General features: G+C 34.7%; 1 protein-coding gene across 1 annotated transcript in view; it reads right to left on the bottom strand.

Annotated features, from left to right (window-relative positions):
• LOC137652491 (condensin-2 complex subunit H2-like) overlaps positions 1 to 17,968 on the bottom strand; it is a 33,298-nt gene continuing 15,330 nt past the window's right edge. Inside the window, exons 5-15 of the mRNA XM_068385931.1 lie at positions 16,850 to 17,063; positions 16,346 to 16,442; positions 15,509 to 15,662; positions 13,958 to 14,126; positions 12,925 to 13,059; positions 10,294 to 10,504; positions 9,029 to 9,210; positions 8,729 to 8,848; positions 7,135 to 7,248; positions 5,214 to 5,356; positions 1 to 3,453 (exon numbers count right to left, since the gene is read on the bottom strand). Coding sequence (XP_068242032.1) covers positions 3,279 to 3,453; positions 5,214 to 5,356; positions 7,135 to 7,248; positions 8,729 to 8,848; positions 9,029 to 9,210; positions 10,294 to 10,504; positions 12,925 to 13,059; positions 13,958 to 14,126; positions 15,509 to 15,662; positions 16,346 to 16,442; positions 16,850 to 17,063 — 1,714 coding nt within the window. The 3' untranslated portion in view covers positions 1 to 3,278. The remainder of the gene's footprint in view (positions 3,454 to 5,213; positions 5,357 to 7,134; positions 7,249 to 8,728; positions 8,849 to 9,028; positions 9,211 to 10,293; positions 10,505 to 12,924; positions 13,060 to 13,957; positions 14,127 to 15,508; positions 15,663 to 16,345; positions 16,443 to 16,849; positions 17,064 to 17,968) is intronic.

The raw sequence follows: 17,968 nt of genomic DNA, 5'->3' as shown, positions 1-17,968 counted from the left end.
GAAAATTTGAATATTTGCTGCATATATGTATCAATGCAACATTACTGAAAATTAAACATATTTTACCATTAAATGTGAAATTGGAACCATATCCAACAAAGGTAAAATCAAGTTTATGGTTATCATAAATCCAGATTACTCTGCTAAATTATCTCGGCAACAAAAAATAAAATAACTAAATTATGGTAAACTAAAGTCAATTTTTTTTAGCGAGGCAGATTTGCACCGACTCGCGGTGTCCTTTTAGTCAGAAATGTTTCCTGGTCGCTGATTGGTTGGACAAGATCATTCTAACCAATAAGGTAGCAGGAAACTTTTTCCGAGCTAAAAGGGTACCGCTGCGAGTCGGTGCAAATCTGCCTCATTAAAAAAAATTGAGTATAGGTTTGCATGGTTTCAATCCTTTCCTGCAGGAAACCAAGCTAAGATTTAAAAATGAAAGGGTATTTCTATTGAAACCGTTTGTAAACATTTGTAAAGATTCATGGAATGATATTTAGTTACCTTTATTAGTAAAAATTTCTTTGATATTTGTTAAAAGTATTTTGAATATTTTTTCACATAAAATTTGATTGTAGATTCATCGCCAAGCTGTTTTCAAGGCTGTAAAACCTTGAAGACAGCTATAAATGAATGGTTGAAATAGCTTATTGGCAAAAAATAAAAGGGAACATAAGTGATTGTTCCCGAGTTGAGGAGGTTTGAGACGAGACAGAAAACTATGCATTAATATTCAAAAGGAAATACATTCTAGCTAGACTGTGCCAACTATAAATTTATATATAATTTCAATTGATAGACATGGAAAATGGCTATTGGTTGAACAATACAATATGCTAAAAGGCCGGCAGACACACGAATTTCAGTAGTAAACAGTTCAACATAGAATCTAAAATATTGATATCTAGTCAATGAAAATAAATTTCAGGATGGATGGATTAAGACTAATTATTAAAATTTCATCGTATCCAAATGAATATTAAAGAGCAGTATTCATAACATTAACATGAACCCCTTTTGTGTACAGGTATATTGAACAATTTCTTTTCATAAAAACTGATGGCAGACTTTTGTTACATAATATAATCTGATTATTAACCCTTTTACTCCCAAAGGACGTACTGGTACGTTTCACAAAATTCATCCCTTTACCCCCATGGACGTACCGGTACGTCCTTGCAAAAAACTATTTACATTTTTTTTTGCATATTTATGATAATTTTTTGAGAAACTAAAGGCATTTTACAAAAGAATGAGACCAACCTGACCTCTCTATGACGAAAATTAAGGCTGTTAGAGCAATTTGAAAAAAATATACTGCAAAATGTGCTTGAAAAAAAAATAACCCCTGGGGGTTAAGGGTTGGAAAGTTCCAAATAGACTGGGGGTAAAAGGGTTAAGCTTTATAATCAAGAGCTGTATTTCACATTTAAGTTACAAAATATACAAAACATGAAGAAGTAAAACCTGCAAATACAAATAATGATACACGTACAAAATCGGTAAAATGTCCTTTTGTTTGTAATCAAACCATAGTTCATACATGAGGAAGACTCGCCAAATCCCAACAACTGTTGTCACCATATCACCCAGAGTTGATCACACTTGGAAATGATACAAAACTATCAAAGTGACAGACCAAACTACATGAATATATTTCAGAAACTACTCGACAAAATGATTATGAAGGCAGTGAGGCTACAACCATAATAATGTCAAGAAGTTTAATCATAACCCTCTACTTAACAGTGGAATAAGAGAAAAATAATTTTCTAACGATACACAAAAAAAAAAAGACAGCAAAGAAGGCATGCATGACAGAAGCGAATAGTCCGTATTATATACATAAAAGGGGATGGCACACTAATGAAGAAGCTTTTGAAATAGCTGTGATGACAAGGAAGCTCTCAAAACCCCTTAGGGGGCTCATCCCCGAGTCAGCAGATATAGAGAAATAGGATATTAACTGTTGCCGTAACTCTGATTTCTCCCTCATAGAAGAAAAAGATTGTTGGCGAAAAACCTCCTCACAGATGAAACCGCTTACAATCTTGAAGATGATGTAAAGACAGAATAATAAAGGAAAGTGGAAGATATTGCTATAAGATAAAATCCTTTCATACTAATTAAATACAAATACCATAAACCTGAAGTTAAAGGTATTACTTTCATAGAAAATAATAAGAATCTATTAAAAATCTCAATTAAATCTAACACTATTCTAAAATAATTTTTCCATGAACTGAGAGATTGGTCCAACAATTTTCTCCTTTTTACAACGACTTTTCCTTATTTTTAATCTTAATTGGAAGTCTTCTTCACAAAAGTTAATTAAATTCTTTAAAAACTGTAATAAACTATGAATAATAGCTAAGTTGCTGCTACTACTTTGGGAATTAGTCTTGCAACATCAAAAATGTCCCCACGAAAGTATAATTTCTTAAATAAACAAACAATACATGCGTAAAAGAACAGGATGATTGTGTGAGACAAGATGCTACTGCCACAAAAGCAGCTGATTAATTCGCTGAGTAAAAAGATCTGGAAAATCACATGATTGATACATTATTTTTTCCGTTCCCAAACTCTGGTTTTCTTTATAGTAAGAAAAAGTGTAAATATTATTAAATATATTTCCTGAAATGTAATGATTCGGAATAGCATGCTACTAAATGCACTGACAAGTCAAAAAAAAATATTCGAGACAGGTGAATCATAAAACCGCAAAAGCTAATTCAAAATAAAACTATAAGTACCATTTACCTAATACCGCATGAAGAGATTGATATTTAAATTATAAAAACATGGAATAAGAAAGAAGACCAACTTGAAATGTATCTTAACAAGAACAAGTTGAAAAATAAAATGTTCAACCATAAACTTGAGAAGTCGGTATCAATTTTAAATCTACAGTACACGGATGGTTAAACCACTTGCATGCACAGTCTGTATACTGTATCTCAAATAAAATCCCTAACACTGTATGTTTTAATTTCATACTTTCACTCCATAACTTTTCAAGTACTACTACTTAAGGAGTGAAGCAAAGATTTAATGCTCTTGCAAGCAAACCATGATTCACTACACCTTTTAGATTTGAACAGACATTTAAAAAGGCTCATGGGAAAACTGGTTAGGGTGACTTTTTTGTGTTGTAGATTTACACCAAAACTTTGCAATTTTAAGAAAAAAGAAGTATGGAATACAAAATTTGGCATGACAAAATAAGGCACTATACCTCACTATTTATAATACAAATATATAAAAACTCACACAAGTCATCTCTTCTTAAATCTTCCTTTTTTAGCATTATTACAATTATCAACCTGGATGTTATCGGCTATCGTAATGTGAGTAATATCTGCACAAATGTTCGGAGATTCATTGTCAGTAATCGCAGGTTCATCCTGCACTGCAGTCTTGTGTGAAGCATTTTTGACGCGACCCTTTCTCCTGAAATTGAAATAAACTGCTTAAAAAAATGTTCTTTAATAAATTGACAACCATTTCTATCACAGCATGGTAACCTGATACAGATTAAATTAAAATTTTATACATTGTTCTCTAGTTTAGGAAAAGACCTTGGCCTTTTTGAGTGGCATTCAATATCAGCCTAAACTAAGCGAATCCTAAGGACCCACTAAGGTCATAAGCCATGAGAACACCTGCGGCACTAGACTTAACACGGCCATGGAAAACATCTATCTCCCCCTTCTGGACTAATGCCAAAACAAACGAAGTGTCTCCATCGAGAATTTCTGATAACAAGAAACTTCAGCCTTGCTATATCCAAACCTGATCACTATTCCCCCTGTAGCTTTTCTATAGTCTTGATCTCTCAAAAAGCTAGAATTTTGTTCTGTGATATCAAGATAGAATCAGGTTCTGTGATACCAAAGTCTTTTCTTCTAGCTTCTTGCGATATCGTTCTCTCAACCAAATCCAGGTTAAAGAAGGCTCAAGGACATGCAATAGAGAACCTGTATATCAGTTGAGAATGAATCAGTAAACTTCTATTCGGCTTCGCTCAAAGATTCACTCTGCCCGTGCACAGGATACTGGAGGATGAACATACTGTATTATTATTATTATTATTACTATCCAAGCTACAACCCTAATTGGAAAAGCAAGATGCTATAAGCCCAGGGGCTCCAATAGGGAAAAATAGCCCAGTGAGGAAAGGAAATAAATAACTGAAGAGAACAAATTAACAATAAACAATAAATAATAACAATGAATAATTCTAGTAGTTAAATATACATGTGTACAGTATATGTATCATCATAGCTTCAGACATGTCATATTATTCCTGTCTGTTTATGGTCATTTTATAGCAGTCTATACCTGCAGATTTCCTAGCTCGTCAATCCATCGTCTTTCTTTCCCTGGTTTGTTTGCAACCTCTAAGGACCCATTCTGTTATTCTTTCTGTCCACCTACTACTAGTCATTCTCATTATACTTTGTGCCATGCCCACGTCCGTTTCTTCTTCTAACTAGTTGTTAGAATATTCTCTACTTTAGTTTGCTCTTATAACCATATTGCTCTTCTTCTGTTCTTAGTGTTATTCCCATCATTATTTTTCCACACACACATATACAGTATATATATATATATATATATATATATATATATATATATATATATATATATATATATATATATATATATATATAAAGGATTTTGACGAAGGAAAAATCTATTTCTGGGCGAGGGACCTGTGTCGCCCAGTGAACTGCTCCTCTAGCACCATTTCTAAGGCATAGTTATCGCTGAAAAAAGATGCATGGAATGCCAGGAATAAACCTAACTCGTTCACTCTTTGAGTGTCGGTATAGAAAACTTGGGCGTGATTGAACCACGACCATAGATCCCTCACCAATTAGACCTCTCCTTCATCAACATATCTCCCCTCTCTACCCCTACATCTCCCCACCCCCCATCCTCATTTCCTCCTCAGCACTTGCGTTGGTCAGACGTGTTTTGTTTTGCTTGTGTGCTTTGTGTTTTTTGGAGCATGTATATGTATATATTTTCACCTCTCTTTGAACATAATACCCAGGGATTTTTCACCTCTCTTTGAACATAATACCCAGGGATTTTTCCCCTCTCTTTGAACATAATACCCAGGAATTTTTCACCTCTCTTTGAACATAATACCCAGGAATAAGGAGAACCAATTCAGTAAAATTTTGAATGAAAGAAAAACATACTTTGTGGGCGTAGCCTGCGATGGTGCTGCATATTCTTCCAGTTCTTCGTGATGTCTGACACGGGATAGAAGGGTTAGCTCTAAACAGTCCATAGCAAAGTCCCCGGGTATGCTATTGTCTAATTGCACGTTATATGTATTTGCCTGAAATAAAAAGATAGAGAGACCATAAAAAATAACTTAAAATACTGTTGTGTCATTCAAAGTCTAATGGCAATCTGTATTATGTACCTGAGCAATAATAAAGGTGTGGTGATGGAACAATGCACGCAAACACATACGGATTACTAAATGAAATAAAATGGAAAGTGCTATTTTAAAGAAGGTATTACCTCAGTATGGCTAAGGTGCATCGTGGAAAAAAATAACTTTATCTTTCCTTCTAACATTACAAATTTACTATAGTTACAATAAAGCTATTCCTTAAAAAATATATACAATTTGGTGTCAAACTTAGTTGAAATATGGTAGCAAAATGTAAAATGTTTAATAGAATATCAAAATTTATGAAAAGCTGAAACAAACTACAATAAAGTTAAAGGCAAAGCAGTAAACAAATGCAGACGATATAGTTAAATTCAATCTTTGATCACTGTATTTAATTCAATTACTTTACGCTTGATACTAATTCAAGTTTAAAACAATCAAATACTGTGAAGAAGAATAGGAAAATGCCCTAGAAGACCACATATACATATGAGTGCCCAAGTCCTCTCTCCATCCCAACTCGGACCAGGGAGGGCAAGGCAATGGCTGCTGATGACTCGGTAGGTAGACCTGTAGGCTCCTCCAAACCCCCATCCTTAGCTCACAAGGAGGGTAAGGTTGCAGTGAACAAAAGAACTAACAAGTTTGAGCGGGACTCGAACGCCAGTCTGGCATTCGCCAGGCAAGAACGTTACCAACAGGCCACCACAATATAATAACATATATTATTACCCAGCTTGAGGTGTTGAAGAATGACTTCCCAAAAATCTGGCAAAATTATTAATCTGGGTCGGCTCTTGAACTGAAGGGGTCAGACTATCGATGGAGGACCTGTACTTATTAATCAAGAATGTCAACTATTCACAAGAAATATGAGGAAACTATAAGGGATAACTAGGACAATAAAGCACAGGGTGTGTACTTTTAAGGAATACTGTAAGGGATAACTAGGACAATAAAGCACAGGGTGTGTACTTTTAAGGAAAACATTAAGGGATAACTAGGACAATAAACCACAGGGTAAGTACTTTTAAGGAAAACTTTAAGGGATAACTAGGACAATAAACCACAGGGTATGTACTTTCGAGGAAAACATTAAGGGATAACTAGGACAATAAACCACACGGTATATACTTTTAAAGGAAAACCTTAAGGGATAACTAGGACAATAAACCACAGGGTAAGTACTTTTAAGGAAAACTTTAAGGGATAACTAGGACAATAAACCACAGTGTGTGTACTTTCAAGGAAAACTTAAAGGGATAACTAGGACAATAAACCACAGGGTGTGTACTTTCAAGGAAAACTTAAGGGATAACCAGGACAATAAACCACAGGGTGTGTACTTTCAAGGAAAACTTAAGGGATAACCAGGACAATAAACCACAGGGTGTGTACTTTCAAGGAAAACTTAAGGGATAACCAGGACAATAAACCACAGGGTGTGTACTTTCAAGGAAAACTTAAGGGATAACCAGGACAATAAACCACAGGGTGTGTACTTTCAAGGAAAACTTAAGGGATAACCAGGACAATAAACCACAGGGTGTGTACTTTCAAGGAAAACTTAAGGGATAACCAGGACAATAAACCACAGGGTGTGTACTTTCAAGGAAAACTTAAGGGATAACTAGGACAATAAACCACAGGGTATGTACTTTCAAGGAAAAAATCAAGGAATAACCAGGACAATAAACCACAGTGTGTGTACTTACAAGCATAAGGCAAGAAAGGAAGAGTCTAGACACTTCTGGTGCGTCTTGATTTTTGGCAACTGTCTGGAAAGGAATAGTTTGTTTTCTTCCATTTTCTGGAAAAAAACTTAGGACCTGCAATATAAAGAAAAATCAAATCAGAAAAATACTATTAAGTAGATCTACGTTTATTATTATTATTACTTGCCAAGCCACACCCTAGTTGGAAAAGCAGGATGCTATAAGCCCAAAGGGCTCCAACAGGGAACAGCCTAGTGAGGAAAGTAAATAAGGATATTAAACAAGAAGTAATCAACAATTAAAATAAAATATTTTAAAGAACAGTAACATTAAAATAAATAAATAAAGGCCAAATTTATAAATGTATTATGGAATTATTTAAATTTCTTGACTAATTTAAAGTAAAAATTTACTTGATATATTATAATTATTATTCTAGGGACGCTATTAATCAGCCCAATAAGTCATAGTCGACTAACATTGAATAGAAAAAATATTTATATGAATGAAAGTAAAATATACATATAAAATATAATGGATAAAAATATCACTTGCATTAATTTACCGCACAAATAAAGGTCACTAATTAAGTCTTATTTCTAAACTAGTGACTGATGTCCAAGCAACAATAAAATCAGTTTCCATTTGATCTATCTCTCTCTTGACCTTATCCGGTCTCGGGGCGTTTGTCACACGACCCTTGTTTACGTACTTACTAGCTACTGTGAAAGCCTTCTAATAAAACAAAAACTTTTTAAAAATTCACACTAGTCTCTCCTCAATCACATAAACATTGGATCTGTTTAACCCTTTAACCCCCAAAGGACGAACTTGTACGTTTCACAAAACTCATCACTTTACCCCCATGGACGTACCGGTACGTCCTTGCAAAAAACTGCTTAACAATTTTTTGCATATTTTTGATAACTTTATGAGAAACTTCAGGCATTTTCCAAAAGAATGAGACCAACCTGACATCTATATGATGAAAATTAAGGCTGTTAGAGCAATTTAAAAAAAATATATTGCAAAATGTACAGGTACTTGAAAAAAATATTGCAAAATGTACAGGTACTTGAAAAAAAAAAAATGCCTGGGAGTCAAGGGTTGGAAAGTTCCTAACAGCTTGGGGGTAAAAGGATTAAGGGTGGCATAGGATATTCACAGATCCTCTAAAAAATTCGGGTACCCCTAATCTGATAAGCAGTACATATTGTGATTAGCAATCCATTTTTAAAATAATCCTAAAAAGGATTAAAACATTCCCAGTAAAAATTGCAGTAATATATGTGCATAAGATTAACTACAAATGACACATGCTCTTAGAATGGAAGTCATTCGCAACTTAATGTATCTCTTTACTAAAGAGAATTTTCTTTATCTTATAAAGATGATATAACTGATAAATTTTAAAGCCATTTGAGCAGTGCAATCCTCTTAAAACATTAAGTCTAACTTTATGATACAAAATCCACCAATCAAGCCTTATGAATTCCAGTACTTCAGGGATAAATCATGTCACATCTATGATTCAAACTGCAGCTTTAAAAGTAAAAATAATCAATAAAATAAGACTTAACAGTCAACAACTTACCTGAGATCCATAACTGTGGATATCAAACTCTCGTCTCCGTTCTTCCTCTTCCAATTTTGGTAAAATAGCTTCTCTCCATTTATTTACTCTCTTGGTCAAGTCTGACGAATTAATGTGATCCTGCAGAGAGAAAATATCTACAGTATAAAGGGATTTTGACGAAGGAAAAATCTATTTCTGGGCGAGGAACCTGTGTCGCTCCGTGACATGCTCCTTAAAGCACCATTTATAATAGCATGCATATAACACATGTTGTACGACCACTATAAAGCTTTAATGATTTGGGAACTAGAGTCTTACCTGAGCATTAGTGATATACTCCGAAACCCACTTCTGTACCAATGCCTCATATTCACTTCCTGGTTCATCGAACTGGCTTTCATTGAGTCTCTTGTTCCCTTCTACGGGATTTGGAAGATCCGTTGTATCGTGAGGATTAGGGAACAACAATGGAGGCTGAGGTACATCATCGCCGTCATCATCTGTCGAAGCAAAAAGGGATTTTGACGAAGGAAAAATCTATTTCTGGGCAAGGAACCTGTGTCGCCCAGTGAAATGCTCCTCTAGTTATTGCTGAATATACCAGAGAAAAAGAGATGCATGGAATGCCAGGAAAAAAAAATACCTTCATTAGTAGGTTTGATTACACTCCTACAAAATTAGTCTTGAAAATTAGATTACAGTATACTTGAAAACAGTATTCAAGAATTGTATCTAAGGTATTCCACAAAGGGGTGTGTCCTTTTAGTGCAACTTACGAAGCACAATTTAGACAATGCTGAACGATTCTTGCACTAATCCCCATATGCCAGTGACATTGCTTCTAGCCTTTTACCTTTCATCCGTTCCCTTTTGGTCTCTACCAACACATTTGTTCAACTTTCCATTGATTTTATTTAAAATTGAAAAAATATAAGGCATTCCACTAATAAAACTAGTTTGCCAATTATACTGCAATAAAAATATTAATATTCTTGATTTAATTCTAGAAAAACCTAATAAAAAATTAAGAATGGGGTTATATATATTGGAAGGTTAGAAATAAAAGCTACAATTAAAGAATCAGTCAAGGAAAACATACTTAGTGAGGTCTTACAAATATCGAACTCCCCATAACAGTACAGTACTGAAGAAATAGGATATAGAGAAAATTATTTGTACAGTAGTTATACAAATATGTAAAAGTTTTCATTAAAAGAAGGAATTACTAATTACTAATTATCAAGAATTCTAATGCCTACCACATTAGTGTCATGTATGTCTATAGTCCATTTCTTTTAGCGATGCATATTTGCACCGACTCGCGGCGGTGCCCTTTTAGCTCGGAAAAATTTCCTGATCGCTGATTGGTTAGAATTATCTCGTCCAACCAATCAGCGATCCGGAAACTCAGAAACTTTTCCGAGCTAAAAGGGCACCGCTGCGAGTCGGTGCGAATATGAATCGCTAAAAGAAATGAACTATAGTTATTATGACTCCTCATACTTATGTAGCTACAGTGTATGTAACAATGGACGAGGAGACATACCATCATACTATTAAAAAATGAATCTCTAAGAACCTACCCAAGTCAACGGCAGCATCATCGTATGGTAAGTCCTCCAACTGCTCATCTAACTTTTGTTGCAATTGAGTCTCTTCATTCACCTTCTGCACCGCTTCCTCAGCATCTTGAGCCATTCCATCCTTCAATAAATCCTTCACTTTCTTTTGTTTAGAAAGATGCAATCTTTTGGTTAACTCTTTGTTAGCTTCTTCACTAAGCTCAGGTGGTACCTGAAAAAGACAGATTTGAAAAGTAATTTGTGTTGTTCCGAGCTATAAAAACCCCAAGTCCTTTAGAATAAGGATTTGTCTTTAGAGGTAGTGAAACAGCCATTAAATTAAGGTAGGTGGTTAACGATAGGAAGCGCGAGGTGAAAGCACTGAATACCTGCCTGCCATAGAATTTCTATTTTTATCCTTAGGTTTATAATTGAAGTAGGTGGTTGAGGAGGTAAATTTTATCTAATAATCACACTTGTATAGAGGAAAAATACAAATTTCTTTAAAAATTGTATTTTTTTCCTAATACAAACCCTTCATACTTTAAAATAGGGACTTGCTCATTGGTGGGAGTAAGTCACCTGGAAACAAACTGAATGGTTTATTTCTTCTTAGTAACATACGGGTGCAAGGGAGGCGACTCTGACATAATGTTAGGACATTGGTCAGTCCTAGCTTAACGGGAAGCAACTACTGGGATACAAAAAACCTCTTTCAGTAATGGAAATGATGCTGGTGGCATCAAACAAGGCACGAGAGAAACGTTTGGTAAGCGACCCATCCTTCCCCTTAACAAAAGGATGAAAAAGTTCCTTCTTGAAGAAAGGTGCTCCACCATATAAATCACTGTTGCGACAGCTGCATCTCCTCGAGAGGGTAACAAGAGGGATAAGAGCAAGCCCTTCTACCTCACATCGATACTCATGTCAAATACATTACTTAAGAAATGTCCAACGAAGGAACTAGAGGAAGCAAAAGAGATTGCAGATTGGTAGTGAAGGAAGAGAGAAGGTGAACTCTCCTCCACTTGCCAAGCATTCGTTCTTGTTGTTACAGAGGAGTCATAATCTGGGCTACTGATAATGACTGCATTCCCTCTGAGGAGGAAGCTACAAGATCTCCCTTCACCACAACACAAACAACCTATACAGGGCATTTTGTTACAAGAAGACTACTGGAAACACTCTCAGACACTGCAAAATAGGATCACCACCTGATGAACACTATCAGTGCCGTGAGAGCCTACCAGTCGAATGATTTTCACTATCAAGCACGCAGGTACAGGCGACACTGTTCGAATCTTGTAACTCTCTTTCCCAAGGCAGAAAAACTACTACAAGGTGAGACCAGTTATGTTTCGTTCATTTTCCTGATCTAAAAAGTGAGAACAACACTCTTGGGAGGGCTAGTTAAAGTCACCCCTTCACAAAGGTAGTGTACACAATACATGGGGGTTTCAAATGTACCCCCATTAGGATAAAAATTAATTTCACAACATACTTACCTTTCTGAGCACTTCTAGTTACAAATGAGAGTAGGGAAAAAAATATCACCACTGAATGTAAGATAATATCCAAGTCAAGAGAGCACATCGGTATATCCAAAAACATTGCCGCCAAGGATAAAAGTCTCCATTCTGTGACAGACAGATGTGTTGGGCTTCTACTCGTGTTACCTGCCGTTAACCAACTACTGTACTTTGTTAATAATTCAATGGAAATTCCAGTGCCCCTGAAGATATATTCATTTTCTAAGGGACTCGGTTACTGTTTCCATTTATCATTCTAAATGTCATTCATGTATTTTTTTTAGCCCTTGTTATATTTCCATATCACATTTTTTCTTTCCTGAATTGACTTTACTACTTCTTTAGCAAAGGTGAGTGACTTAGGTGCTTGTGTTCAGTACTGTACACATGTGTGCTCCGACTTGCATCAAAAGGGCGTAGAAACGGATCTCTGTTGAACCCCCAAGGACCTACTTTACATATAATTTCTTAGCATAATTATAATATTCGGAACTAGTTGGAACAACTGAAAAGATTAGTTATAATTTGATTGAAAGTGACTATTGTGAAGGCACATAAAAGTACTGTGGAGTCTCGGGTTGTAATGGAGATACAATCCTACGACGTGTGAGTTTTGATGATATTCGGGACACACATTAATACTGTACTTCACTTAAGCACCCAAGTCACTAATCTACGTAAATACAGTAGAGTAAAATACAGATATAAAAACACATTTAGAAAATAGAAACATAAGCAATACTAAAAAACATGAATATAAAATAATGTGGGAGATGATGAATGGAGAGTTATTGAATTAAAAGCTGAAGATAGAGTCGACTGGCGAAATCTAACAGAGGCCCTTTGCATCAATAGGCGTAGGAGGTGGTGATGATGATGCTGATAAAATGATACATTTAAACTTACCAAAGTAAATAATATAATTCCTCTATGGGAGAAAAGTTGTATTCAAGGGACTTTGTTAGTAGAAACTGTCATAATGCAAGTACTTAATACAACTGATGGGAGTGGGGTTGAACTATTTCTCATTGAAAAAACAAAAGATACACGATTACGAATAAATAGAAAACAATTGCTTATTCAAGATTACGATTTAATATACACAGTACACAGAAAAACTTACATTTTTGTTGTTTGCGTCGATTATATTAGCCAAACTTTTTGATATATACGACTCAACGGATGGTAGAGTTTTATCATTTTGCTTGTTATCCGACTCCTTTTCATCATTCTTACTTTTTCGACGAGATCGTGTGGACTGAAAGAAAAGAAATGAGATAATTCTTAACCACATATGAGAGAGAGAGAGAGAGAGAGAGAGAGAGAGAGAGAGAGAGAGAGAGAGAGAGAGAGAGAGAGAGAGAGAGAGAGAGAGAGAGAGATTGGGGATATGATTATAGGATTGCTAATATAAAATCTTGATGTACTATGCTGTACTAAAGTAATGTATACAACTGTACTATTAAAGTACAGGGCATAGCATTTCTGTAGTATACTGTATTATACATTTAGAGCACAATAATAGTACTGTATTAAAGGATATATCTACGGTATAAGTAACAAAGGCAAAAGTAAATTAACATCTGTAGAGTTTAGGGTCTCCTATTATCTGTAGAATTCCATATCCGACAGATGAGGATGGCTAACTGTATTAACCCTTTTATCCCCAAAGGACGTACTGGTACGTTTCACAAAACTCATCCCTTTACCCCCATGGACGTACTGGTACGTCCTTGCAAAAAATGGCTATTTACATATTTTTGCATATTTCTGATAACTTAATGAGAAACTTCAGGCATTTTCCAAGAGAATGAGACCAACTTGACCTCTCTATGACGAAAATTAAGGCTGTTAGAGGAATTTGAAAAAAATATACTGCAAAATGTGCTTGGAAAAAAAAAAAAAAACCTGGGGGTTAAGGGTTGGAAAGTTCCAAATAGCCTGGGGGGAAAAGGGTTAAGGAAGCAGTAAATGAATTTCATTATAATGATTCATTCTTTATAAGAAACTCTACTTTTCTTATCCATCTATACTATGATTTCTTTATATCTTCAACAATTAGAAATACAACATAGAACAAGATATAGAGAATTCATTTCATGTTAACTACAAAAAGAAAACTGTAAAAATGTAGAGAGAGAGAGAGTTAACCTTACTTTCTGTGTTTTCTGGTGACAATTACACGGCATAGGTTTCCGGAGACGTCCTGCTCTTACGGGACGCTTAGCTGGAGCCTCTGCGTGTGGATCTATTGGCTTCCATGGCTCACTCAGCTTCAACGTGACTACAGCCTCCTTTTCTCCACCCCGTTTTCTTAACCTATAACTGTAAGAGAAAATTAAATTAATATTCATAAAAAAAAAAATATGTAAGGATTTTTTTTTTTTAAATATCCAAGCACTGTTCAGAATGCCATTAAACCTTTAGATTGGATTATGTACAGCTTCAACGTGACTACAGCCTCCTCCTCTCCACCCCTTTTTCTTAACCTATAGCTGTAGGACAAAATTAAATTAATTCTAATTAAAACCAAAAGCGTGTAAAGAATTTTTTTTTTTTAAATATCCAAGTACTGTACAGAATGCCCCTAAACCTTTAGATTGGATTATGTAGTTCTTATAACAATATATTTCAGTTTTTTTTTTTTAATGGATTATTAACTGACCAAGACACCTGTTTGTTATTAAAATTAGATAAAAAAGTGAAAAAAAGAGAGAGAGAGAGAGAGAGAGAGAGAGAGAGAGAGAGAGAGAGAGAGAGAGAGAGAGAGAGAGAGAGAGAGAGAGAGAGAGAGAGAGAGAGAGAGAGAGAGTATATATAAATTGGCTATACAGTGTTCCTGTCATAGTTTATTCTATTCAGGACTCGCTGCCACCACCCCCAAAGCTGAAAAACATCGAAGTAGATACAGAAAAATACAGAAATTTTTTCCATCATTTTCATAAAATGTTCATATTTTTTATTCTCTTCATAAATTTAAGCTTTTATAAACAATCCTATTAGTCTCATAAGCTTTTAAAGCCAAAACTTACTTCTACTGTAGAAACATCGCTATGTGTATACATTAATGAAAAATTTAAATCTGAACACATATTAACTGTCTACAATACTGCTTGGCCAGACTACATAGTCAACCAAACATAGATGTCAGTTTATAGTGGACAACAGGAATGACAAGTGCTTGCAGACATTATCATTATAATTATTAACTAAGCTGCAACCCTAATTGGAAAATTAAGATGATGTAAGCCCAAGGGCCCCAACATGGAAAAATAGCCCAGAGAGGAAAGGAAATAAGGAAATAAATAAACGATATGAGAAATAATTAAAAATTAATAAAATATTCTTAGAATATTTTATTTTCTTTTTTTCCTTTCCTCGCTGGGCTATTATCCCTGTTGGAGCCCCTGGACTTATAGCATCCTGCTTTTCTAACTAGGGTTATAGCTTAGCATGTAATTATAATAATAATAATAATAATAATAATAATAATATAACATCAAACAGATTTCATATATAAACTATAAAAAGACTTATGTCAGCCTGTTCACATAACATTTGAAGTTCTACCGATTCAACTACCCGATTAAGAAGATCCTTCCCTAACTGGTCACAGCTAGAATAAAACTTCTAGAATACTGTGTAGTATTGAGCCTCATGATGAAAAAAGCCTGACTACTAAAATTAACTTTGTATGCAATGCTTACCGTCCATTTGGAAGATCGATGACATCAATGTTGTTGTTTTCTTTCTCTTCTTTGTCCTTGTTGGCCTTTTCTTCATTCTCTAATTCCATTGGCTGAGGATTTTCATTTGGCGGCTCAACCGCTCCTTCTTCTTTGTTAGCTTCCTCGGGGCCATCTATGGAATAACGTCAAGTGAGGAATATTCTATAATTATATTTAAAAGATAAAAACCTGGCCAAAAAAGTTATAATAATGCACTTGCAAATAATAGAATACAATTTTGTTAATTTAGTTATAGTTAACCCTTTTACCCCCCAGGCTATTTGGAACTTTCCAACCCTTAACCCCCAGGGGTTATTTTTTTTCAAGCACATTTTGCAGTATATTTTTTTGAATTGCTCTAAAAGCCTTAATTTTTATCATAGCGAGGTCAGGTTGGTCTCATTCTCTTGGAAAATGCCTGAATTTTCTCAAAAATTATCAAAAATATGCAAAAAAAAAAAAAAAAATTATTAGCATTTTTTTGCAAGGACGTACCGGTACGTCCATGGGGGTAAGGGGACGAGTTTTGTAAAACGTACCAGTACGTCCTTTGGGGGTAAAAGGGTTAATTATAAATTCTCCCTATAGTGGGGTGCCACTTATGGATGTTTAACAAGCCACACTGTATATGGTAGTAAGGAATGTAGCATCTCTTTTAATCCCCAATGCATTGCTTTCTGTATTTTCCCTTTCATCTATTACAGCTTAACAACCCAACATTAACTTTGCAAACCTTTAATACTTTCACTTGTCATTTCAGACATTGCAAAATATCCATCTTACGTCATAAAAGAGAAAGAGAGAAATTAGCATTACTTTCTTGTGGTGTCTCAGTTTCTGCCGATTCCACTGGTGACGGAGGCGCATCATCTACAGGGGCGTCAGGCAAATCACTTTCATCCTCGGATTCCTCCTGTAAAGATCAAGCGAATAGTGCGAAGAAATATTCAAACATTTACGAACATGAGTTACATGAACCATAAACTCTCTATCTCTTGGAACAAAAATATATTAAATATTTGAAAATGATATTTGGATGTTAATGTTAGCCTTTTATATCACAGGAAACACTTTCCAACCTACCTCAATAGTTTATTTGCTACCTATTCATAGAAAATTTTCTCCTTAAATGATTTATTTTCAATTTCTCTTTTCCAGTTAACACTACATAAACTATTTGTGTATTTGTTTTTTCTTTTTTCCTATACAGTTCCGGAGTTTAAAAATAAAAAAAATCTAATACTCTCCAAGCACCAACTCTCAAATTATCTATTTACATCTCTCTAATATTCTATTTTTACAGACGTACTTATTTCTTACCTCTAAAATATTTGCTGGCAGATGCGCATTGTCCTGTAGGAGTTCAGATGGAAGTTCTAAGCACAACATTCCTCTCATAGTCATGTATGAGCGATTAATTCTAAAGTCATCTTTTGCACCAAACATTTCATTGTTCTTCATAAAAAGATTTATACGATGCTGGGACTTCTCTCCTTCTTTTTCGACGAGATGGAGGGGCGTAGCTGGTAAAAACCTGTCATGAAACAAAAAACCATTTAAAACAGTCCCCTTTCCTTAATCATCTTCTAAATCCTGTTAACCTTCATATATGGGGAATTATTAGTACATAATAGAGGACGTTATTTACTTCATTAACTCATTTTTAGACATAAAAATGTCACTTTTCCATTTGCAAATTTCTAAGAAGTAAATGTCTTAATACCAAAGTTCAGATACTGTAGTCTAGAACTCTTAGTCGATTGTAGTATTCGTGTGACATTCATAAAAATATAACTCCTAATAAATCTGTATTGGGCTGCATTGAAATGCAACGAATACAATAATTTTCGGTACACCTTTGACCATAAACTGGTCTTAAATAGAAATTCCCATGCAGTCATAAGTTTTGAAGGCTTTGAATCCTTGCTTGCTGCCTATTCAGCAATGCTCCATTTATGTCGGCCTTTACAAGCTTTAAAAATTTCTACTTTATACCAATAATATTTTCCCCTGGTGAGTTACTCTTCTTGCCCTCTAACTGATAAATATAAGAAGATCGTCGACTTACAAACTTCATAGGTTACGAGAAGCTGTTTGTAAATTGAATTGTTTGCAAGTAAAATTTTGTTAAATTTCGGCACAGGGTACGTCTAACTTAACACACACGCCTACAATTTTCCGTCGCAAAAGTAAAAAAAATAGTCCTGTTTCATATGAAATAAATATCAGGTTATTGTAAGTGTAGTTTCGCTTACTGAATGTTTATATACTACAGAATTGCATTACCATGCTACAGTAGTGTATAAACTTTAGATACAACGCCTGAAATTTATGATTTCAGTTGAAATTGATTTTGTATCTACGAGCGTTTGAAAACTGCGAACTTTATAATTTTCTTAACTCTAATAATCTCATATTTAACAGAAAATAAAACACTTA

The sequence above is a fragment of the Palaemon carinicauda genome, chromosome 13 (genome assembly GCF_036898095.1).
Source record: "Palaemon carinicauda isolate YSFRI2023 chromosome 13, ASM3689809v2, whole genome shotgun sequence".
NCBI classification, from domain to species: Eukaryota; Metazoa; Arthropoda; class Malacostraca; order Decapoda; family Palaemonidae; genus Palaemon; species Palaemon carinicauda.
Note: the sequence above shows the minus strand (reverse complement) of the source record. Positions and strands in the feature narration are given on the sequence as shown.